General features: G+C 34.5%; 1 protein-coding gene across 6 annotated transcripts in view; it reads right to left on the bottom strand.

Moving 5' to 3' along the window:
- Nucleotides 1-1,553: 1,553 nt before the first annotated feature.
- Nucleotides 1,554-25,291, bottom strand: part of LOC105262163 (major facilitator superfamily domain-containing protein 6-A-like) — a 29,550-nt gene continuing 5,812 nt past the window's right edge. For 5 of the 6 annotated variants that reach the window (XM_059130324.1, XM_059130327.1, XM_059130325.1 and 2 more), the window contains exons 3-6: nt 15,081-15,219; nt 14,176-15,007; nt 11,056-11,514; nt 8,249-8,653 (exon numbers count right to left, since the gene is read on the bottom strand). In XM_059130324.1, coding sequence (XP_058986307.1) covers nt 8,318-8,653; nt 11,056-11,514; nt 14,176-15,007; nt 15,081-15,219 — 1,766 coding nt within the window. In that variant the 3' untranslated portion in view covers nt 8,249-8,317. Of the gene's footprint in view, nt 5,310-8,248; nt 8,654-11,055; nt 11,515-14,175; nt 15,008-15,080; nt 15,220-25,291 lie in introns of those variants that run through there. The other variant, XM_059130330.1, reaches the window with a different exon arrangement.

The raw sequence follows: 25,291 nt of genomic DNA on the forward strand, positions 1-25,291 counted from the left end.
TAAAATATAAAATAAATAATTAAAAATTAAAAAAAAAATTATCTAAATTTAAAAATATTAATCATTTTCAAAGGTAAAAATAAAAAATAATAAAAAAATTTAAGCAAAAAATTTATATATAATTTAAAAAAATCTTTTGATTTTATATATAATTAAAAAAAATCCCTTGATTTTATATATAATTTAGAAAAAAAAATTGTTGATTTTATAAAAAAAAAAAAATAAAAAAAATCCACAAAAAATTTCGGCGTAACAAAATTACAAATTCCAATATTTTATAAAATAAATAATGGAAAAGAATATTATGGAAATTAACGAGAGGATCGATAATACAATTACAATAAAAGTGAAAATAGTTCAGTAAATAATATTTGAATGCAAAAATGCAAGAAAATAATAAAAAATTACGTTTACAATATTAAAACAAAAAATGATAATTTAATAATTTAAAATTAAAATAAAAAGAAAATAAAAAAAATAAATCAAAAATGTTAATCATTTTCAAAGGTAAAAAAAAAATTATATATGATTTAAAAAAAATCTTTTGATTTTATATATAATTAAAAAAAATCCCTTGATTTTATATATAATTTAGAAAAAAAAACATTGATTTTATAAAACAAAAATTTTCGGTGTAACAAAATTACAAATCCCAATATTTTATAAAATAAAAAATGGAAATGAATATCATAAAAAGAAAATAAAAAAATATCTAAATCAAAAAATGTTAATCATTTTCAAAGGTAAAAATCGAAAAATAAAAAAAAAATTAATTAAAAAAATATTATATATCATTTAAAAAAATCTCTTGATTTTATATATAATTAAAAAAATAATTTTATATATAATTTAAAAATTTTGATTTTATAAAAAAAAGCAAATAAATTAAAAAAATTACAAATTCCAATTTTTTTTATAATTTTGCTTGTTTTCAACAAAAAAATATTTTCAAATAAAACAATTTTTTCAAATTTTTTTAATATTCCCTTAATAAGTTATGAAGACTTTATTTGTTATCGTTTTTTTTTTTTTAATATAAATAAAATTCAAAATTTTAATTTAATTTTGTTTTTACAAAGAAAACTATCTAAGACTTTGGTTTTCTAACAATTACAAAAAAATAATAAAATTTAATTATAAGCTAGATATAGATGTATACTTTTTTGTTAAAATTTTATAATTTAAACATGCCTAAATAAAATTATTTAAATACTTGTTTTTTTCTCTCTTTTTTTTTTCTTTCTATGCAATTCTTATTTTTAATGACAAGTTACAAAAACATGCAGTAGTATTTTAATTTATAAACATTTGGAATGACATTATTAATGAAATCATATTTATTTTTTATTTAAATTAAAAATTCGTTGCCTTTTAAAGGAAATTGAGAATTTAGAAACATGCATAATGTTTTACAATTTTTAGAGTTTGTTTTTCATTTAAAAATCTATAAATTAAAAACTAATAAATAAGTTAAATTGCTAAAGCAAGTCTAGTTATAAAAGTACATACACATAACACTAGGTAATTAAATTCTTTTTTTTTAAACAAAAGGATATTTAGAAAGTTAAAATCTAAAAACATGGCCGGGTATTTCTTTTTAAAACGTTGGCTAAAAATGTGAAATATTTGGTGTGGCATAAAAGAATATTGAATTCAAATGCAAGGGCTTAATTTTGACTAATTGAAGGTAAAAAAAATTACTAAAAATTTTTTAGTAATGGCCCTTGCCAGGGCTGAAATTCCAAATTGTTTTGGAAAAATTTGACAATTTTCACCAACAAATTTTAGGGTTAGGACCACTACCACTTTTCAGGCCAAGGAAAAATTTACGCATTAAAAAAAAATAATACTAATTTTTGACAGAATCTTGTCCTGCCAAGGCTGAATTTCCACAATGTTTTGGAAAATGTTGATAATTTTCACCAACGAATTTTAGGGTTAGAACCACGATTTTTCAGTTCAAGGAAAATATTCTCAGGTTTTATAGAAAAAAAACTTGATTTTCACAGAATCTTTTCTTGCTAAGGGAGAATTTCCAAAATATTTTGGAAAATTTTGACAATTTTTACCAATGAATTTTGAGGTTAGGACCACGATTTTTCAGTTCAAGGAAAATTTTTCAGATTTTATAGAAAAAATCTTGAATTTTTCACAAAATCTTGTCTTGCCAAGGCAGAATTTCCAAAATGATTGGGAAATTTTGACAATTTTCGCCAATGAATTTAGAGGTTAGAACCACGATTTTTCAATCCAAGGACAAATTTTCAAATATTATAGAAAAAACTTGAATTTTTCACAGAATCTTGTCTTGCCAAGGCTGAAATTCCAAAATGTTTTGGAAAAATGTGAAAATTTTCGCCTATAAATTTTGAGGTTCAAGGAAAATATTCTCAGGTTTTATAGGAAAAAACTTAATTTTCACAGAATCTTGTCTTGCCAAGGCAGAATTTCCAAAATGTTTTGGAAAATTTTGACAATTTTCGCCAATGAATTTAGAGGTTAGAACCACGATTTTTCAATCCAAGGACAAATTTTCAAATATTATAGAAAAAACTTAAATTTGTCACAGAATCTTGTCTTGCCAAGGCTGAAATTCCAAAATGTTTTGGAAAAATGTGAAAATTTTCGCCAATAAATTTTGAGGTTAGAACCACGATTTTTCAGTTCAAGGAAAATATTCTCAGGTTTTATAGAAAAAAACTTGATTTTCACAGAATCTTGTTTGCCAAGGCTGAATTTCCAAAATGTTTTAGAAAATGTTGACGATTTTCACCAAAGAATTTTGAGGTTAGGACCACGACTTTTCAGTTCAAGGAAAATTTTTCAGATTTTATAGAAAAAATCTTGAATTTTTCACAGAATCTTGTCTTGCCAAGGCTGAATTTCCAAAATGTTTTGGAAAAATGTGAAAATTTTCGCCAATAAATTTTGAGGTTAGAACCACGATTTTTCAGTTCAAGGAAAATATTCTCAGGTTTTATAGAAAAAAACTTGATTTTCACAGAATCTTGTTTGCCAAGGCTGAATTTCCAAAATGTTTTAGAAAATGTTGACGATTTTCACCAAAGAATTTTGAGGTTAGGACCACGACTTTTCAGTTCAAGGAAAATTTTTCAGATTTTATAGAAAAAATCTTGAATTTTTCACAGAATCTTGTCTTGCCAAGGCTGAATTTCCAAAATGTTTTGGAAAATTTTGATAATTTTCACCAAAGAATTTTAAGGTTAGGACCACGATTTTTCAGTTCAAGGAAAATTTTTCAGATTTTATAGAAAAAAACTTGAATTGTTCCCAGAATCTTGTCTTGCCAAGGCTAAATTTCGAAAATGTTTTGGAAAATTTTGACAATTTTCACCAAAGAATTTTTAGGTTAGGACCACGATTTTTCAGTTCAAGGAAAATATTCTCAGGTTTTATAGAAAAAAACTTGAATTTGTCACAGAATCTTGTCTTGCCAAGGCTGAAATTCCAAAATGTTTTGGAAAAATGTGAAAATTTTCGCCAATAAATTTTGAGGTTAGAACCACGATTTTTCAGTTCAAGGAAAATATTCTCAGGTTTTATAGAAAAAAAAAACTTGATTTTCACAGAATCTTGTCTTGTCAAGGCTGAATTTCGAAAATGTTTTGGAAAATTTTGACAATTTTCACCAAAGAATTTTGAGGTTAGGACCACGACTTTTCAGCCCTAGGTAATTTTTTGAATTTTTTTGAAATAATTAAATGTTAAGTGAAAACTAATGTCATTAATAAAATATTAAGTAGAACGCTGTTAAAAAAATAAGAAAATCTTTAAAAACCCCTTGAAAACTATATCCCAAAAATTTGAGGTTAGGACCATAATTTTTCAGCCGAGTTTTTTTCAGCCCATCGATAATTTTTCACATTTTATAGGAAAATTTTGAATTTTTGTTAGAATCTTATTTGGCAATGACAAAAGTTTTTAAATTTTTTGAAAAAATATTGAAAATTTTCTCCAACGAATTTTGAGGTTAGGGCCACGATTTTTCAGTCTAAGAAAATTTTTTCAGTTATTATAGAAAAAACTTGAATTTTTCACAGAATCTTGTCTTGCCAAGGTTGAAATTCCAAAATGTTTTGGAAAAATTTGACAATTTTCACCATCAAATTTTAGGGCTAGGAGCACCACTTTTCAGGCCAAGGAAAATTTTTAAAAGTTGAATTTTTCACAGAATCTTTTCTTGCTAAGGGAGAATTTCCAAAATATTTTGGAAAATTTTGACAATTTTTACCAAAGATTTTTGAGGTTAGGACCACGACTTTTCAGTTCAAGGAACATTTTTTCAGGTTTTATAGAAAAAAACTTGAATTTTTCACAGAATCTTGTCTTGCCAAGGCTGAAATTGCAAAATGTTTTGTAAAAATTTGACAATTTTCACCAATGAATTTTGAGGTTAGGACCACGACTTTTCAGCCCTATGTAATTTTTTGAATTTTTTTGAAATAATTAAATGTTAAGTGAAAACTAATGTCATTAATAAAATATTAAGTAGAACGCTGTTAAAAGAAAATAAGAAAATCTTTAAAAACCACTTGAAAACTATATCCCAAAAATTTGAGGTTAGGACCATAATTTTTCAGCCGAGTTTGATTTTTTTGAATTGTTAAAAATTATTTAAAAAAATGAAATGCTTTGCTACCAGGATATAAAATTGGAAAATTCTTCAAAAAATTGGAAATTGCTCTCCAAAGATTTGATGTTATAACCATTAGCCCTGGTCCTATTTGAGGTTAGGACCAAAATTTTTCAGCCAAGTTTGATTTTTTTGAATTTTTATGAAATAGTTACAAAAAAAATTTAAATACTATGTCAACGGGATATAAAATTGGGGAAACTGTTTAAAAAAATGGAAATTGCTCTCAAAAGATTTGAGTTAAGAGCCATGAATTATCATCCCTGGCTGTACTAAAAGTACACAATCTGAAGACTATCTTTCACCGGACCAATACTTCATATCACAACCAGGAAATATCTACTATTTTTGCAGGTGTTCTTAAATTTTTAGTTTAAATTTTTTTCGTATGACTCCTCACATCTTTTTTTTTTTTTTTTTTTTGAAATATTAAGCCAACGTGATAAAAATCAAATACCCTTTCATCAAACTGCCATTTTGAAAAAAAAATAAACTACTTAAAAATTATAAACACATTCTCAAAATTAAAAAAAAAATGATAATAAAACATCTATACGATAATGTTAACGTTTACACACAGCCCACATCTACGTTAGAAATTCTTGATCGTTAAGCATATGCATGGCATCTGTAGGCGCTAAATATTTAACAGTGCCTAAAATATTAAAAAAAATAAAAGAAAATTTGAAAATTAGTTACAAATTTCAACAAAAGACATACATATATATTATGGGATGTAAGAAATAACAATAGATATACAGGGTGAGATGAAAAAAAAAAAAAACTGCAACAAAGTTAAAGGCCATAATTTTTCCTTTATTAAAAAAAAATTATTGAATGAAAGAAAAAAATGTCGGAAATAGCTTCAAATTTTAGAATAAGTTTAGATTTATTCGAATTGGCCACCTTTGGCACGAATTATGGACTTCAAATGGCCAATGAAACCGTCACACGCTGCCCGAATGTTGCTGTGCGGTGTTTTGCCCCATTACCGGCGAAGCGCTTGCTTGATGTGATCGCCACCTTGGTATTTTTTAGTGCCGATCTTGCTTTTCAAAATACTCCAGACACAATAGTCCAACAAGGATTGGTATCCGGAAATTTTGGTGACCATTGTGTGCTGGAAATGAAGCGAGGAGGAACCTCATTTTTTATCCATTCTTGGGTGGCGCGTACTGAGTCCTGTTGGTATTTGAGGTGATCGACACTTTGATATTTTTTAGTGCCACACTTGCATTCGAAAATACTCCAGACACAATAGTATCCGGAAGTTTTTGGTGGCCATTGTGGGCTGGAAATGAAGCGAGGAACCTAATTTTGTAACCACTTTGCGATGGTGCTGAGTCCTGTTGAAATGCCCAAAGTCTGCGGCCAAAATATTTGCGTGCCCAAGGCTTTAATACACCCTCCAGAATATTTTCGTGATAATATTCGACATTTATTTTGATGCCACGGTCGATTAATACGAGCGGAGAGCTAGCATCGGCTGTTTTGGCCGATCCACCATCATCAGCATGGCCGGCGCTTGAGTTCCGAAGGTGCACATTTTCAACTGCGATGGTGCTGGGTCCTGTTGGAATGCCCAAAGTCTGCGACCAAAACGTTTGCGTGCCCAAGGCTTTAATACACCCTCCAGAATATTTTCGCGATAATATTCGGCATTTATTCTGATGCCATGGTCGATTAATACGAGCGGAGAACGACCATCGGCTGTTATGGGGGCCGCCACACCATCACCATGGCCGGCGCTTGAGTTTCGGGTGGCCAACCGAAGGTGCACATTTTCAGCTGACCTCTTTGGCAAGAAAACACGATCCTTTTGATTGTTTACAAACTGCTGGACAATGAATGTTTTCTCATCGGAGAAAACCAAATTCGGTAGTTTACCACTTTCGGCCAAGCGAAGCAACTCTTTAGCTCTTTTGAGTCAATTTTTCTTTCTGGCTTTACCACGAGGAGCTCATTTTTCAATATTTGCGGAATGGAATAGATATTGCGATATGTTCAGCTCACGAGCCATTCCATCCGTCGCCCACTACGACGCGGGTTTCGAACAAGTAGCTTCTTCACTTTTCGAACCATTTCTGCGGTGTAAGTTCTTGTCCTTTTTTTACCGCGAGGAGCTCATTTTTCAATAATTGCCGAATGGAATGGATATTGCGATATGTTCAGCTCATTCCATCCATCGGCCACTGTGACGATGAAGTTCGAAATTTTCGCACCATTTCTGCGGTGTAAGTTCTTGCATTTTTTTTTTGGAATTTCAATGGCTTTACCCCGAGGAGCTCATTTTTTAATATTTTTCGAATGGTATAGATATTGCGATATGTTCAGCTCTCGAGCCATTCCATCCATCGGCCACAGTGACGCGTGTTTCGAACAAGTCGCTTCTTTACTTTTCGAACCATTTCTGCGGTGTAAGTTCTTGCCCTTTTTTCGAATTTCAATGGCTTTACCCCGAGAAGCTCATTTTTCAATATTTGCCGAATGAAATGTTGCCATATGTTCAGCTCACAAGCCATTTTTCGGCTAATGCGACGCGGGTTTCGATGAAGTCGCTTCTTTCCTTTTCGAACCAATTCTGCGGTGTAAGTTCTTGCACTTTGTTGGAACTTCAATGGGTCATTTCTCAATATTTGCCGAATGGGACATTGCGATATGTTCAGCTCACAAGCCATTTTTTTCGGCCACCGCAACGGGGGTTTCGATGAAGTCGCTTTTTTACTTCTCGAAACATTTCTGCTGATGTTTATGTTTCCTTGACGTCCACTTCCTTGACGTCGTCGGGCTACACTCACGGCAGTATCACGGTAACGAGCGATGGTGCGAGACACAAAAGATTTATTCCCATTTAAATGCTGGAGTGCTCTAACGATAGCCATTTGTGGGTTTCCAGCCACATATAAAGAAATCACACATCACACGCTTGAAGTCCACGAATCGCGAATAACTTTTTTTTCTGGAAAATTCTCACCAAAATGCTTTCGAACGCTTGTAAACAATATAATGAGCTGTCCCGGGAATAATTTTAGTCGGCTGTCGGACGAGTGGCTTAGACATATGACAGCAGTCTGAAGTTGGTTGCAGTTTCTTCATCTCACCCTGTATATTTATGAAAGTATATAAAAAATAACTCCAAATATAAATAAGAGAATCTCACGAGTAGATGACCCTGTTTATCATCTATCATCGAAGAGAATGAATTTTGGGATTTTTTTTTTCAAATCGCTCTCTCTCTCTCTGAAATCGATATGTTGTAGTTATTATATCACACATGGGCATATCCACTTTTATTTGGCATGTGATTTTGCCCCGCCAAGGTCTCTTAAACCAATGAAATTATCTGGAAAATTAGTACAGCTTATCTTGAAAAATGTCTGGCTAAAATTCTGTTTGCCTTCCAACACCATATTTGGTATAAAAATTGTTTATTGTTATAAAAAAATACGCAAAAAATAAACAAAACAACAATTTTCTTTTTTTTACAAAAAAAAAAAAAAAACACAAAACCAAATAAAAACAAAAAATATTGAACAATATCGTAAACTTTTAAAATCTCTTATAAAAAATCTCTAAATTCGTCTTTTGGTTAAAAAAAAAAAAAATGAAGCTCCCTGGGTTTGGAAACTTTTATAAATTTGTTTCCCACAACAGCAGACACTGTTATGAGGAGCCGTTGTTGGGCGGCTCCACCTCACTACTATTGGTCTGGGTGGCCGCATTACTATTCGACTCAATATCGACATTACCATCTTCATGGAGTATGGGATTTTCTGCCGTTGGAGCTTTATCATCAATTTGCTTACCATTTTCAGTATCGCTGCTGGAGTGATGACGCTGCAAATACATTTGCACACACACGTGAATAATGAAGGCCACAAATGCGGCCACACCGAAGATTTCAAATGTATGACCACCACCAATGGAATCGAAGAGATAGCCAGCAATTAAACTGCCCACAGAAACACCAACGCCTTCGAAAATGGCACCAACCAGACCCTGGAAAATTTTCAAAAATAGAGAATTAAATATTTATCTAGAATTTCCGATGAAATTTTCTATTGGAGAGGTCAAGAGAGACGATGAAAATTCATCCTCGATAATCTTTTTCTTTAAAGGGAGGTTATCTCCGAGTAGTATTTCTATAAAGAACAAGTAAAAATATTACTAGTCGGTTTTGCCGACAAATGGTGTACCCCCACCCTTAAGTTATGATTATTCTAACTGTTAACCCTCTATGGAGGAGGTTCCAAAGCAGTTGGCCAATATTAACCAATTCGTATTTGGCCTAGGACTGATATAAATATTACAACGCGGAATCGGATGTTAATTTCGCGTTTTAGGAGCTTCATGGATATTCAAAATGTTGGACCTTTGTGGGAGAGGTACCGGAAGGAGTGGACCGATATATCCCATCTTTGCACCAGATCTTGTGTTAGTAGAAATAATGGGATGTGTGAAATTTGAAGACAACCGGATGCGTATTTTGGATTTTATGATCGTTTTGGTTATTCGAAACTTTGACCCTTTGTGGGGGAGGTACCAGAAGGAATGGTCCGATCACTACCATATTTATAACAGATCTTGTGTTGATGGAAATATTGAGATTTGCCAAGTCTGAATGGAATCGGATGTTAATTACGTGTTTTAGGAGTTTCATGGATATTCAAAATGTTGACCCTTTGTGGGGGAGGTACCAGAAGGAGTGGTCCGATCTCTCCCATCTTTACAGCATATCTTGTGTTAGTAGCAATAATGGGATGTGTGAAATATGAAGAGAATCGGATGCTTATTTCGGATTTTATAATCGTTTCGGTTATTCGAAACTTTGACCCTTTGTGGGGGAGGTACCTGAAGGAATGATCCAATCTCTACCATCTTTCTAACAGATCTTGTGTTGATGAAAATATTGAGGTGTACCAAGTCTCAATGGAATCGTATGTTAATTTCGCGTCTTAGGAGCTTCAAGGACATTCAAAAATTTTGACCCTTTGTGGGGGAGGTACCAGAAGGAGGGGACCGATGTATTCTATCTTCATACCAGGTCTTGGGTTAATAAAAATATTTTGATGTGTACAATTTGAATAGAACCGGATGCGTATTTCGGATTTAATAAACGTTTCGGTTATTCGAAACTTTGATCCAATTGTGGGGGAGGTACCAAAAGGAATGGTCCGATCGCTACCATATTTATAACAGATCTTTCGTTGATAAAAATATTGAGATTTGCCAAGTCTGAATGGAATCGGATGTTAATTACGCGTTTTAGGAGCTTCATGGATATTCAAAATTTTGACCCTTTGTGGGGGAGGTACCAGAAGGAGTGGTCCGATATCTACCATCTTTGCAACAGATCTTGTGTTAGTAGAAATAATGGGATGTGTGAAATATGAAGAGAACCGGATGCTTATTTCGGATTTTATAATCGTTTCGGTTATTCGAAACTTTGACCCTTTGTGGGGGAGGTACCTGAAGGAATGATCCGATCTTTACCATCTTTCTAACAGATCTTGTGTTGATGGAAATATTGAGGTGTACCAAGTCTCAATGAAATCGGATGTTAATTTCGCGTTTTAGGAGCTTCATGGATATTCAAAAATTTTGACCCTTTGTGGAGGAGGTACCAGAAGGAGTGCACCGATATATTCCATCTTTGCAGCAGATCTTGTGTTAGTAGATATAATGAGATGTGCCAAGTCTGAATGGGATCGGATGTTAATTTTGTGTTTTATGAGCTACATGGATATTCAAAATTTTGACCCTTTGTGGGGTAGGTACCAGAAGAAGTGTGCCGGCATATCCCATCTTCACACCAGAACTTGGATTAATAAAAATATTGTGATGTGTGTAATTTGAAGACAATAGGACAATCACATAACATTTTACAAGTGTTTTAATTATTCAAAATTTTGACCCTTTGTGGGGGAGGTACTTGATGGAGTAGAACGATATTGCCCATTTTCGCACCTGCTGTAGCACTGATGCAAATATTTGGATTTGCAAAGTTGGAGAAAAATCGGGCTACCCTTTCTCTTTCTGTGCAGTAAATTATATTCTCTGAAATTTTGGACCTTTTGTGAGAGAGGTGCCAGAAGGAGGGGATCGATATTGCTCATCTCCAAACTTGATCAAAGTTTGATAATAATATTACGATGTTATGGTGCGTATCAGTCAGCCAGACAGACGGACGGACATCCCTAGATCGACTCCAAATGGCCTGAAACGGATTTCATCCAAAGAGACCTAGAGTCTAAAACGGTTATTTCGATTACGCACGTTTTGCCCGTTTCAAATGATATATACCGTCCTCTCTAGCCATATGTCTAAGGGTATAAAAATCAAAAGGAACCCCATGGGACTTCCCCCAAAAAATTAAAACATTTCAAATTCCATCTACTCACCTGCATTGTGGTCTCCGTACCGGGCGGTGCAACAATGCTCGCATACGATGCCATTGTTGCATAGAATAGACCAAAGGTCACTCCGTTCAGCAGCTCAATGGGCAATACATACCATGGATCCTGCAGCATAGAGTACAATATAAAACGTACACCGAAACCGAATAGCACCATGCTCATGGCATTCACATGACCGATTTTCTTTAAAATCCAACCGGAGAAAAAGAAAAACGGCAACTCTCCACAGAAACATTGAATGGACATAACAAAACCTTGTAGAGTTTTCATATAGGTGGCATCACAGCCGCCCAACGTTTCCAAGTGTACAAATAAAAAGTTCCAAATGAGAGCGGTACCCAGACCAATGAAGATGCACCATATGAAAAAGATCAGACATCGAATGGAGAGGAACATTTGACCCACATCTTTGAGGATGTTGGGCGATAAGTGGGTTTGGGTGTGCTGTAAAGAGAGAGAGAGAGAGATCAGAGATGAAAAAAAAAACATTAAAAATTAGAATTTTTAAACATATTTTTCTCGAAATTATCAAATTTTACGCAATGTGGAAAAGTCTCCACTTTTGGAGAGTTTCAAAAATCACTTGAAATTCCGCTTTACGAAAATTTTTAAACGTTTTTTCTTAAAATTATAAAATTTTCTTGCAAATTGAAAAAGTCTCCACTTTTGGAGAGTTTCAAAAATCACTTGAAATTCGGCTTTAAGAAAATTTTTAAACGTATTTTCCTTAAAATTATAAAATTTTATGCAATTTGGAAAAGTCTCCACTTTTGTAGAGTTTCAAAAATAACTTGAAATACTGTTTAAAATGCTTCGGTAGTAAATTACAATGAAAGTAAGCATATTTGCTCAATACTTAAAAGGTCTCCACTTGTGGAGAATTATTACAAATCGCTATTCGGAACTTTAAAGCAAAGTATAACCTTCAAATCAATTTTATTATAGCAAAAAAAAAAAAAATTAAAAATACAACTTTATATTTAAAATAATACAAAACACTCAAATTTAATACAGCTGGTTTAAAATATTTTCAATTATTAAAGAATATCGAAATTTCAATACAACATTTTTACTTTTGGCCCTAAACTCGATATTTTATAATTTTTATAAAGAAAAAATTGGCTAATACCATGCAACGAAATACAATTTATGAAAAATTCAATCAAAATAATTAAAATTAGGAAATTTTGAAAAGTCTCCACTTTTGGAGACTTTCGAAAATGAATGGAAACATTATGCACAATGGTTGTATTGTCATTGGCAATAAAACCCAGAGAATTTAGAACATTTTTACCAAGTCTACACTTGTGTAGAGTTTTTAAAACTAGAAATTTTGAAGGTTTTTTGAATGTTTATGGTTCAAAATACATCTATAAAGTCGTTAAACACATTCCCAAGAAATTTAAAAAAGTCTCCAGAAGTGGAGACTTTGCAAAATTACTCGTAATGTGGTTTTGAATAATTTTCTGATAACTGGCAATGAAAATAAATTACGCACAATGGTTGTATTATCATTGTCAATAAATACTAGAAAATTTAGAGCATTTTTACAAAGTCTACACTTGTGTAGAGTTTTTAAAAATAAAATTTTTGAAGGTTTTTTGATTGTTTATGGTTCAGAATACTTCTATAAAGTAGTTAAAAACATTTCCAAGGCATTTAAAAAAGTCTCCAAAAGTGGAGACTTTTCAAAATTAATGGAAATTGTGTTTTGAATAATTTTCTGATAACTGGCAATGAAAATAAATTATGCACAATGGTTTTATTATCATTGGCAATAAATACTAGAAAATTTAGAGCATTTTTACAAAGTCTACACTTGTGTAGAGTTTTTAAAAATTGAAACTCTGAAGGGTTTTTGACTGTTTAATGTTTAAAATGTGTCTATAAAGTAGTTTAACAAGTAATTTCCAAGGCATTTAAAAAAGTCTCCAAAAGTGGAGAGTTTTCAAAATTGCTCGTAATGTGGTTTTGAATAATTTTCTGATAACTGGCAATGAAAATAAATTATGCACAATTGTTGTATTATCATTGGCAATAAAAACTAGAATATTTAGAGCATTTTTATCAAGTCTACACTTGTGTAGAGTTTTTAAAAATATAATATTTTTTGGTTTTTTGACTGTTCAATTTTCAAAACATGTCTATAAAGTAGTTAAACACATTCCCAAGAAATTTAAAAAAGTCTCCAAAAGTGGAGAGTTTTCAAAATTGGTTGAAAATTTGTTTTGAATAATCTTCTGATAACTGGCAATGAAAATAAATTATGCACAATGATTGTATTATCATTGGCAATAAATACTAGAAATTTTAGAGCATTTTTACCAAGTCTACACTTGTGTAGAGTTTTTAAAAATTGAAACTCTGAAGGTTTTTTGATTGTTTATTGCTCAAAATATATCTACAAAGTAGTTTAACACATTTCCAAGAAATTTAAAAAAGTCTCCAAAAGTGGAGACTTTTCAAAATTCCTTGGAAATGTGGTTTTGAAAAATTTTCTGATAACTGGCAATGAAAATAAATTATGCACAATGGTTGTATTATTATTGGCAATAATTTTAGAGCATTTTAACAAAGTCTACACTAGTGTAGAGTTCTTAGAAATTGAAATTTTGATGGTTTTTTGATGGTTTAATGTTCAAAATATGTCTATAAAGTAGTTAAACACATTTCCAAGAAATTTAAAAAAGTCTCCAAAAGTGGAGACTTTTCAAAATTGCTCGTAATGTTGTTTTGAATAATTTTCTGATAACTGGCAATAAAAATAAATCACCGCTGATCCATATTTTAAAGTCTACCCTTGTGTAGAGTTCTTAGAAAATGCAAATTTGAATATTTTTTTTTATTGTTTTTGCAATTCGAATGAAATTCGAAACTAGAAGTTTCAAAATTGTCTGCCAAATAATCATGTATTTGTAGAAAGGTTGTCAAAACGTTTATTGCCAATTTAAGAGTATATACTTCTGGTTATTCTTTTGAAGTCTCCATATGTGAAGTATTGTGAAATTGACAATTTTTAATATTTGGTTTGAAGAATTTTATATAAGTTCCTAATCCAAAAAAAATTTGACATTCAAAATATCTCATTTTCTCAAAAAAACCTACCTTCAATTTCATTGAGGCCACAACATCCAAACCAATTAGCACGGCTGTCATCCAAAAAACAATGGTGTAATCCTTTTCGACACCATTCGACATCTTATCCACCAAAACCCCCGCCAAAATGGAGAATATTCCCCAGCCGACCGAACCATAGAGACGTTGTTTGCCATACAAATGGGCCCGTTCACCCAAAATGCCAAAACAAATGGCATCACCAATACTGACCACAGCCGCCATGCCAATCCATGATATGATCAACATACCAAAGAACCACCAGAATTGATATAAACCCATGGCCGCTGTGGTACTTATCACCGGACTATCGGCTATTTTACTATCCAAATAGGTGTCATTGCAGTCCATGGAACAGATGCTGCTAAAATATGGCTTGTCCTTGGGACAATACATCGTTGCATTGTGGCCATTCACTTCGGCATGTATGTGCGGCACACTGAAGAACACACAACCCTCATTGGAGGTTTCATTCCTTTCCACCAGGAGATTTGTGAATGTGGCACTTATATCTATGTCTGCATTATCATTTGCAGGCGGACACAGTCCGGTAGTGTTCCAGTCTTTGCATATTATATCCCACATAAAGGCCTGGGCGGGACAGTTAAGCTTACATGCTAATGCCTTGTCCTGATAGTCCCGCTCGATTTCGTTTAACGTGCACTGATCTTCGGTGCAAAAATGAAAATTCGCCCCACCCGCATGACAATGAAAGGTCACCGAGGGCAGCTGTTGTGGAATGGCGGGCGTGAACATTATGGCGAAGAAGGCAACTGCGGTTAGAATTTCAGCGGCTATAAAAAGGCTGCGATGGCGTTGGTATCTAAAGGGAAAGGAAATTGGAAAAATTTGAAATAATTTTGAAAAAAAAAAATGAAATTTTGAAAAATACTTACCGATCTGCTATAAATCCACATAAAGGCTTGGCCAGCATGCCAATTACCGGCAATATAGCGTACATGGTCCCCACAACCACATTTGAATAGCCCAATTGTTTGGCCAGGGTGGGCATAAAAGGTACAACCGGTGCAGTGCCTGAAAAGATAGAGAAAGAGGGACAATAGGGAAATTTAAAAAAAAAGAAGATAATTGTTTAAAAAAAATATATTTTTAATAATATTTTTTAAATTCGTTATATAATTTTTGGATGAGATAAAAAAACCGCAAATGCTATAATTTTAAAATTTTATTGAATGAAAGCAAAAAATGTCGGAAATAGCATCAAATTTTAGAATAAGTTTAGATTTGTTCGAATCGGTCATCTTTGGCACGAATTTTGGCCTTCAAACGGCCAATGAAATCGTCACACGCTGTGTCCGAATGTTGCTCTGCGGTATTTTGGCCCTTTCACGGCGAAGCGCTTGCTTGACTTGATCGACACTTTGGTATTTTTTAGTGCCAACCTTGCTTTCCAAAATACTCCAGACACAATATCCGAAGATTTTGGTGGCCATTGGCCATTCGCCGGGAATGGGCCAAAATACAGCAGACCAACATTCGGGCATAGCGTGTGACAATTTCATTGGCCGTTTGAAGGCCATAATTCGTGCCAAAGGTGACCAATTCAAACAAATCTAAACTTATTCTAAAAATTGATGCTATTTCCGACATTTTTATACCCTACACCACAAGGTGGTCAGGGTATTATGGCTTTGTGAATTTGTTTGTAACAGGCAAAAGGAATCGAGATAGACCCTTAGTTCCTATTGATGATCTGCATAGAATCACTTTCTGAGTTGATTTATGCATGTCAGTCCGTCTGTCCGTCCGTCTGTCCATGTATTCCGTCTGTGAACAAAATGCAGGTCGCATTTATTATCCGATTGAGATGAAATTTTGCAAACAACATTTGTTTGGCCCAAGGACGAACCCTATTGAAATTGGAGATAATCGGTCAAAATTTAGATATAGCTCCCATATATATCTTCGTCCGATTTGCCTTATATTGTGCACCAAACGTGTAATATCAGCCCGAATAGTATGGAATTTTGCACATACAACCAAATTAGGCCTGAAAATAAGTATGCCAAATTTGATCGAAATCGGTTCAGATATAGCTATAGCTCCCATATATATTGTTCATCCGATTTGCTATTTTTGTCCTCCGCAGCCGTAATATGCACTCTGTAACAACAATATTTGGGGAAATATATCAAATGCAGCTCAGAAATACCTTTGCTAAATTTTATCGAGATCGGTTCAGATTTGGATATAGCTCCCCTATATATAACTTCGTCCGATTTACAATTTATTGTGCTCTAAACGTCTAATATTTGTCCAAATGGGATGGAATTTGGCACATACGACCGAATTTAGTCTAGAAGCTAGTATGTCAAATTTGGTGAAGATCGGTTCAGATATAGCTATAGCTCCCATATATCTTGTTCATCCGATTTATTGTATTTGTTACCCACAGCCGTAATATGCACTCCGTAACAACGATAATCAGGGAAATATATTTTAAATACAGCTCAGAAATATCTTTGCCAAATTTTATCGAGATCGGTTCAGATTTGGATATAGTTCCCATATATAACTTCGTCCGATTTACAATTTATTGTGCACCAAACGTCTAACATTTGTCCAAATGGGATGGAATTTGACACATACGACCGAATTTAGTCTAGAAGGTAGTATGCCAAATTTGGTGAAGATCGGTTCTGATATAGCTATAGCTCCCATACATACTGTTCATCCGATTTGTTTTTTTTTTTGTCCTCCGCAGCCGTAATATGCACTCCCCGTAACAACGATATTCAGGGAAATATATCAAATGCAGCTCAGAAATACCTTTGCTAAATTTTATCGAGATCGGTTCAGATTTGCATATAGCTCCCCTATATATAACTTCGTCCGATTTACCTTTTATTGTACACCAAACTTCTAATATTTGTCCAAATGGGATGGAATTTGGCACTTACGACCGAATTGAGTCTAGAAACTAGTATGTCAAATTTGGTGAAGATCGGTTCAGATATAGCTATAGCTCCCATACATACTGTTCATCCGATTTGTTACTTTTTGTCCTCCGCAGCCGTAATATGCACTCTGTAACAACAATATTTGGGGAAATATATCAAATACAGCTCAGAAATATCTTTGCCAAATTTTATCGAGATTGGTCCAGATTTGGATATAGCTCCCCTATATATAACTTCGTCCGATTTACCATTTATTGTGCACCAAACGTCTAATATTTGTCCAAATGGGATGGAATTTGGCACATACGATCGAATTCAGTCTAGAAGGTAGTATGCCAAATTTGGTGAAGATCGGTTCAGATATAGTTATAGCTCCCATATATATTGTTCATCCGATTTGTTATTTTTGTCCTCCGCAGTCGTAATATGCACTCTGTAACAACAATATTTGGGGAAATATATCAAATGCAGCTCAGAAATACCTTTGCTAAATTTTATCGAGATCGGTTCAGATTTGGATATAGCTCCCAAATATAACTTCGTCCGATTTACAATTTATTGTGCACCAAACGTCTAACATTTGTCCAAATGGGATGGAATTTGACACATACGACCGAATTTAGTCTAGAAGCTAGTATGTCAAATTTGGTGAAGATCGGTTCAGATATAGTTATAGCTCCCATATATATTGTTCATCCGATTTGTTATTTGTTGTCCTCCGCAGCCGTAATATGCACTCTGTAACAACAATATTTGGGGAAATATATCAAATGCAGCTCAGAAATACCTTTGCTAAATTTTATCGAGATCGGTTCAGATTTGGATATAGCTCCCATATATAACTTCGTCCGATTTACCTTTTATTGTACACCAAACTTCTAATATTTGTCCAAATTGGATGAAATTTGGCACTTACGACCGAATTGAATCTAGAAGCTAGTATGTCAAATTTGGTGAAGATCGGTTCAGATATAGTTATAGCTCCCATATATATTGTTAATCCGATTTGTTATTTTTGTCCTCCGCAGCCGTAATATGCACTCTGTAACAACAATATTTGAGGAAATATATCAAATGCAGCTCAGAAATACCTTTGCTAAATTTTATCGAGATCGGTTCAGATTTGGATATAGCTCCCCTATATATAACATCGTCCGATTTACCATTTATTGTACACCAAACGTCTAATATGTGCCCAAATTGGATGAAATTTGGCACATATGACCGAATTTAGTCTAGAAGCTAGTATGTCAAATTTGGTGAAGATCGGTTCAGATATAGTTATAGCTCCCATATATATTGTTCATCCGATTTGTTATTTGTTGTCCTCCGCAGCCGTAATATGCACTCTGTAACAACAATATTTGGGGAAATATATCAAATGCAGCTCCGAAATATCTTTGCCAAATTTTATCGAGATCGGTTCAAATTTTTATATAGTTCCCATATATATTTTTATCCGATTTCAAATTAATTTCTCACCAAATGGGCAATACAAGTCCGAATTTAAAGATACAAATGCTTCGGCATATTTAGTCCTTTGAATTTTAAATTATAATTATAATCATAGCGTGGTGCATGATTGAATTCTCCCATAAAAACTTTTAATTGTTATGTGGAGCTCTACTAAGTTAGCAAAGGGTATCATAAAATCGGCCCCGCCCGACTTTAGGACTTTCTTTACTGGTTTGCTTTCATTCAATAAAATTTAAAAAAAATGTAAAAATTATGGCGTTTGACTCTGTTGCAGTTTTTTTTTGTTGTCTCACTCTGTAATTGAATTTTCAAAAGTCTGAAATTTTGAAGGCTTCAAGAAAATTTTGAATGTAGAATTGATTTTCATAATTTTGGAATAAAATCTAAGTATGTGGAGAACTATATACTGTGATTATAATATTGAAACATTTTCAAATTATGACTTTATTCAATAATTCTAATCAATTTTGAAATTGAAATGGGCAGGGAAAACCATTTAGGCTCCATAAAAGCCATTAAATTTTTGAAAAATATTCCAATCTCCCAAAATTTATTTATTTGCATTATTTACTTTGTTGTAGGATAATTATTTTGAAAATTTTAAATCTAAAGGAAAATTATAATGAAATGGTTTCAATATCCAGAATTTCCCAGAATTTCAAAATGAATTGAATTATTTAGCGAAAAGCCATTTAAGGTTCCATAAATGCCTTTCCCTTTTCGTTTCTCTCCATTTAAAACAAACAATTTTCAAACCTCCCCGAAAATTGATTTATTTGCATTATTTACTTTGTTAAGGTCTTTGAATGTTTTTTTTTTTTTTTTTCGTTTTTTTTTGTTGGTCTCTTGGCGAGCAATCTTATCAGCCACAATCAATTGGTATTGAAAAAAAAGACTTTTCGAAAACCAAAAAGCATGGTTACAAATTCAATTAGTCGCCTATTTCAATCATATTTCTTTAATCTAGATTGACATTCCGACGCTTGTGTGCAATTGGCCAATAGAGGGCTATGTAGGTTTTAATTGATTGAATGGAATGATCATCAACGAAATCAAAAGGAAGAGCATTGCTGTCTGGCTAGGCTCTTAATAATAGGTATAATAACAAATGATGGGGCTGGGGAGAGACACAATAAACAAATGTGAGGGTAGAGGAAGGAAGTATTTGAATGCAGAAGTGTGAGGATATTCAACTTTGGACTTAATAGGGAGATGATGAGGAAAAAATGTGTAGTGAAGAGCCATTTTCAAAATGTTGAAACATAATGCAATTGAGGTTGACCATATTTTTTACAGGGTGAGATAAAAAGACTGCAACCAACTTCAGAAATCGGATATAGATATATATAAGAGCTATATCTAAATCGGAACCGATCTCAAAAAAATTGGCAAATATATTTCTGAGCTGTATTTGATATATTTTCCTGAATATCGTTGTTACGGGAGTGCATATTACGGCTGTGGGTAACAAATATAACAAATCGGATGAACAGTATGTATGGAAGTTATAGCTATATCTGAACCGATCTTCACCAATTTTGACATACTAGTTTCTAGACTCAATTCGGTGGTAAGTGCCAAATTCCATACCATTTGGACAAATATTAGACGTTTGGTGCACAATCAAAGGTAAATCGGACGAAGTTATATATGGGAGCTATATCCAAATCGGAACCAATCTCAAAAAAATTTGGCAAATATATTTCTGAGCTGTATTTGATATATTTCCCCAAATATTGTTGTTACAGAGTGTATATTACGGCAGCGGAGGACAAAAATAACAAATCGGATGAACAGTATGTATGGGAGTTATAGCTATATCTGAACCGATCTTCACCAAATTTGGCATACTAGCTTCTAGACTCAATTCGGTTGTAAGTGCCAAATTTCATCCAATTTGGGCAAATATTTGACGTTTGGTGCACAATCAAACGTAAATCGGACGAAGTTATATATGAGAGCTATATCCAAATGGGAACCGATCTCGATAAAATTTAGCAAATGTATTTCTGAGCTGTATTTGATATATTTCCCCAAATATTGTTGTTACAGAGTGCATATTACGGCTGCGGAGGACAAAAAGTAACAAATCGGATGAACAGTATGTATGGGAGCTAAGCTATATCTGAACCGATCTTCACCAAATTTGACATACTAGTTTCTAGACTCAATCGTAAGTGCCAAATTTCATACAATTTGGGCAAAATTTAGACGTTTGGTGCACAATCAAAGATAAATCGGACGAAGTTATATATGGGAGCTATATCCAAATCTGAACCGATCTCGATAAAATTTAGCAAATGTATTTCTGAGCTGTATTTGATATATTTCCCCAAATATTGTTGTTACAGTGTGCATATTACGGCTGCGGAGGACAAAAATAACAAATCGGATGAACAGTATGTATGGGAGCTAAGCTATATCTGAACCGATCTTCACCAAATTTGACATACTAGTTTCTAGACTCAATCGTAAGTGCCAAATTTCATACAATTTGGGCAAAATTTAGACGTTTGGTGCACAATCAAAGATAAATCGGACGAAGTTATATATGGGAGCTATATCCAAATCTGAACCGATCTCGATAAAATTTAGCAAATGTATTTCTGAGCTGTATTTGATATATTTCCCCAAATATTGTTGTTACAGTGTGCATATTACGGCTGCGGAGGACAAAAAGTAACAAATCGGATGAACAGTATGTATGGGAGCTAAGCTATATCTGAACCGATCTTCACCAAATTTGACATACTAGTTTCTAGACTCAATCGTAAGTGCCAAATTTCATACAATTTGGGCAAAATTTAGACGTTTGGTGCACAATCAAAGATAAATCGGACGAAGTTATATATGGGAGCTATATCCAAATCTGAACCGATCTCGATAAAATTTAGCAAATGTATTTCTGAGCTGTATTTGATATATTTCCCCAAATATTGTTGTTACAGTGTGCATATTACGGCTGCGGAGGACAAAAAGTAACAAATCGGATGAACAGTATGTATGGGAGCTAAGCTATATCTGAACCGATCTTCACCAAATTTGACATACTAGTTTCTAGACTCAATCGTAAGTGCCAAATTTCATACAATTTGGGCAAAATTTAGACGTTTGGTGCACAATCAAAGATAAATCGGACGAAGTTATATATGGGAGCTATATCCAAATCTGAACCGATCTCGATAAAATTTAGCAAATGTATTTCTGAGCTGTATTTGATATATTTCCCCAAATATTGTTGTTACAGTGTGCATATTACGGCTGCGGAGGACAAAAATAACAAATCGGATGAACAGTATGTATGGGAGCTATAGCTATATCTTAACCGATTTCGATCAAATTTGGCATACTTATTTTTAGGTCCAATCTGATTGTACGTGCAAATTTCCATACTATTCGGACTGATATTACACGTTTGGTGCACAATCAAAGGTAAATCGGACGAAGTTATATATGGGAGCTATATCCAAATCAGAACCGATCTCGATAAAATTTAGCAAATGTATTTCTGAGCTGTATTTGATATATTTCCCCAAAATATTGTTGTTACAGAGTGCATATTACGGCTGCGGAGGACAAAAAGTTACAAATCGGATGAACAATATATATGGGAGCTATAGCTATATCTGAACCGATTTCGATCAAATTTCGCATACTTATTTTCAGGTCCAATCTGATTGTACGTGCAAATTTCCATACTATTCGGACTGATATTACACGTTTGGCGCACAATAAAAGGCAAATCGGACGAAGATATATATGGGAGCTATATCTAAATTTTGACCGATTATCTCCAATTTCAATAGGGTTCGTCCTTGGGCCAAACGAATGATTTGTGCAAAATTTCATCTGGATAGGATAATAAATGCGAACTGTACTTTGCTTGCAAAAATACATGGACAGACGGACGGACGGGCGGACGGACGGACATGAATAAATCGGCTCAGAATGTGATTCTATGCAGATCATCAAAAGGAACTATGGGTCTATCTCATTTCCTTTTGCCTGTCACAAACAAATGCACAAAGACATAATACCCTGCCTGACCACCTTGTGGTGTAGGGTATAATTATTCGTGATTTGGCTAAAAAACCACAAGTGGCTATCGTTAGAGCACTTTCTTTCACAATCAAGTCTATGACTGTTCTGGAGTGCAAGAATGCCCTGGAAAAGTTTAAGTCAGCTGTCAAGCTCTGTTGGGTCCCTGGGCACTGCAACATATCTGGCAATGAATCTGCCGATGAATTGGCCAGACGCGGATCTGAGTCAGTAGATCTAGAGATCGAGAGCTCAGTGAAGCCACATTTATGCCACTTCTTTCAAGTTTTGCATAAACACTATCTTGGAAGATTTCAACAGAACTGGCTATCTGGAAGGGGATGCACCATCTCCAAAAAGATTTGGCCGGTGAACTCCGAACAGAGATCACGGTCACTCTTGTCCATGACGAAGTTGGACTTGAAGCTTGTGGTGGGCCTAATTACAGGTCATTGCAACATAAAGGCCATGACTTCAAAATGGGGGGGTGACGACACTGAATACTGCAGGCTATGTCAGGACGAGGAAGAAACAGAAACGGTGGAACACTTATTCTGTCATTGTCCTACCCTCATCGGAGTAAGACATAGGCTTCTGGGTAAGCACTTACTGCCTGACCTGTCATACCTCTCCGAAACAGAACCAGCAGTCATTCTTCAATTAGCCAGAAGACTAAAATGGCTAAGGACGACACGTTGATTACATCGTGGACGCAAACCCACTAGCTTCTCTAATTCTTCTAAATCCTATATTCTACACTAACTATCTTTCTTATCTCACTTCCACTTCTTTCTAGACTAGGATGATCACAATGGGCCAATAGGTCTCCGAGTGGAGTGGTTGTTGTTTTTACGCAACCACACATCCTTTAACCTAACCTAACCTATCGTTAGAGCACTCCAGCATTTAAATGTGAAGAAATCTTTTGTATTTCGTACAAGGAAACAGCAACATCAGCAGAAATGGTTCGAAAAGTAAAGAAGCGACCTGATCGAAACCCACATCGCCGTGGCCGATGGTTGGAATGGCTCCTGAGCTGAACATATCGCAATATCTATTCCATTCGGCAAAAAATTGAAAAATAAGCTCTGGGTAAAGCCATTGAAATTCCAAAGAGTGCAAGAACTTATACCGCAACAGAAAGGAAATAGACTCAAAAGAGCTCAAGAGTTGCTTCGCTTGGCCGAAAGTGATGAACTGCCAAATTTGGTGGTCTCCGATGAGGAAACATTCATTGTCCAGCCGTTTGTAAACAAACAAAATGATCGTGTTTTCTTGCCAAAAAAGGTTAGCTGAAAATATGAACCTTCGCTTGGCCACCAGAACTCAAACGCCGGTCATGGTTGTTGTTGTAGCAGTAGTACATGTGAGTGTTTGCGTTCTGCTAATCTGGTTCCAGCTCCAGGTTTAAAAATTCGGCTATTTTAATGAGCTGTTACCAGAGATCTTCTGAAGTGAGTTGGGTAGGCTTTGGTGTGCAATTAAAGAGTTGCAGCGTATTGTGCGGGCCTGTATCACACGCCGGGCAGGCGTCACGCACATCTTCATCAGTTCGTGCCCAATACGAATTGAGACGACTGCACCATCCTGAACGTTGAATTGCGCCAAGACTACCCTGGTTTTTTTCTAGGCAGTTGGTCTGCTTCCGCTGCAATGGATGGGCCGGCCATGGTGATGGTGTGGGCCGCAATAACAGCCGATGCTAGCTCTCCGCTCGTATTAATCGACCATGGCATCGGAATAAATGCCGAATATTATTGCGAAAATGTTCTGAAGGGTGTATTAAGGCCTTGGGCACGCAAACATTTTGGCCGCAGCAGACCTTGGACATTCCAACAGGACCCAGCATCGCATCGCACTCAGCACCATCGCACTCAACACAAGAATGGTTACAAAATGAAGTTCCTGCTCGCCGCATTTCCAGCGCACAATGGCCACCAAAATCTCCGAATACCAATCCCCGTTGGATTATTGTGTCTGGAGTATTTTGGAAAGCAAATATTTGAAAAGCGAAAATATTCTGAAGGGTGTATTAAAGCCTTGGCCACGCAAAAATTTTGGCCACAGCAGACCTTGGACATTCCACCAGGACCCAGCATCGCATCGCCCTCAGCACGCGCCACCCAAGAATGTGGTTACAAAATGAGGTTCCTCCTCGCTTCATTTCAAGCGCACAATGGCCACCAACCAAAATCTCCGGATACCAATCCCCGTTGGACTATTGCGTCTGGAGTATTTTGCAAGGAAAGTAAGGTTGGCACAAAAAAATACCAAAGTGTCGATAACCTCATAACCGGGAATTGGGCCAAAATACCGCAGAGCAACATTCGGGCAGCGTGACGGTGGCGATGACGGTTTCATTGGCCGTTTGAAGGCCATAATTCGTGTCAAAGCTGACCAATTCGAACAAATCTAAACTTATTCTAAAATTTTAAGCTATTTCCGACATTTTTTGCTTTCATTCAATAAAATTTGAAAAAAAAAAAATGTAAAAAATATGGTTTTTTACTTTGTTGCAGTTTTTTTTTATCTCAACCTATGAATGCCTTGCTTCTTGTGAGTAAGGGGCTCCAATCTGTCCCCTTTGCTTATCTTCTCATGTTGCTTATCATTCCGTCTATTAAACATTCTTTTCTTTCCAAAAAAGAAAAAAAAAAACAGTTTTGAAATGA

The sequence above is a fragment of the Musca domestica genome, unplaced genomic scaffold, assembly GCF_030504385.1.
Source record: "Musca domestica strain aabys unplaced genomic scaffold, Musca_domestica.polishedcontigs.V.1.1 73, whole genome shotgun sequence".
NCBI classification, from domain to species: domain Eukaryota; kingdom Metazoa; phylum Arthropoda; class Insecta; order Diptera; family Muscidae; genus Musca; species Musca domestica.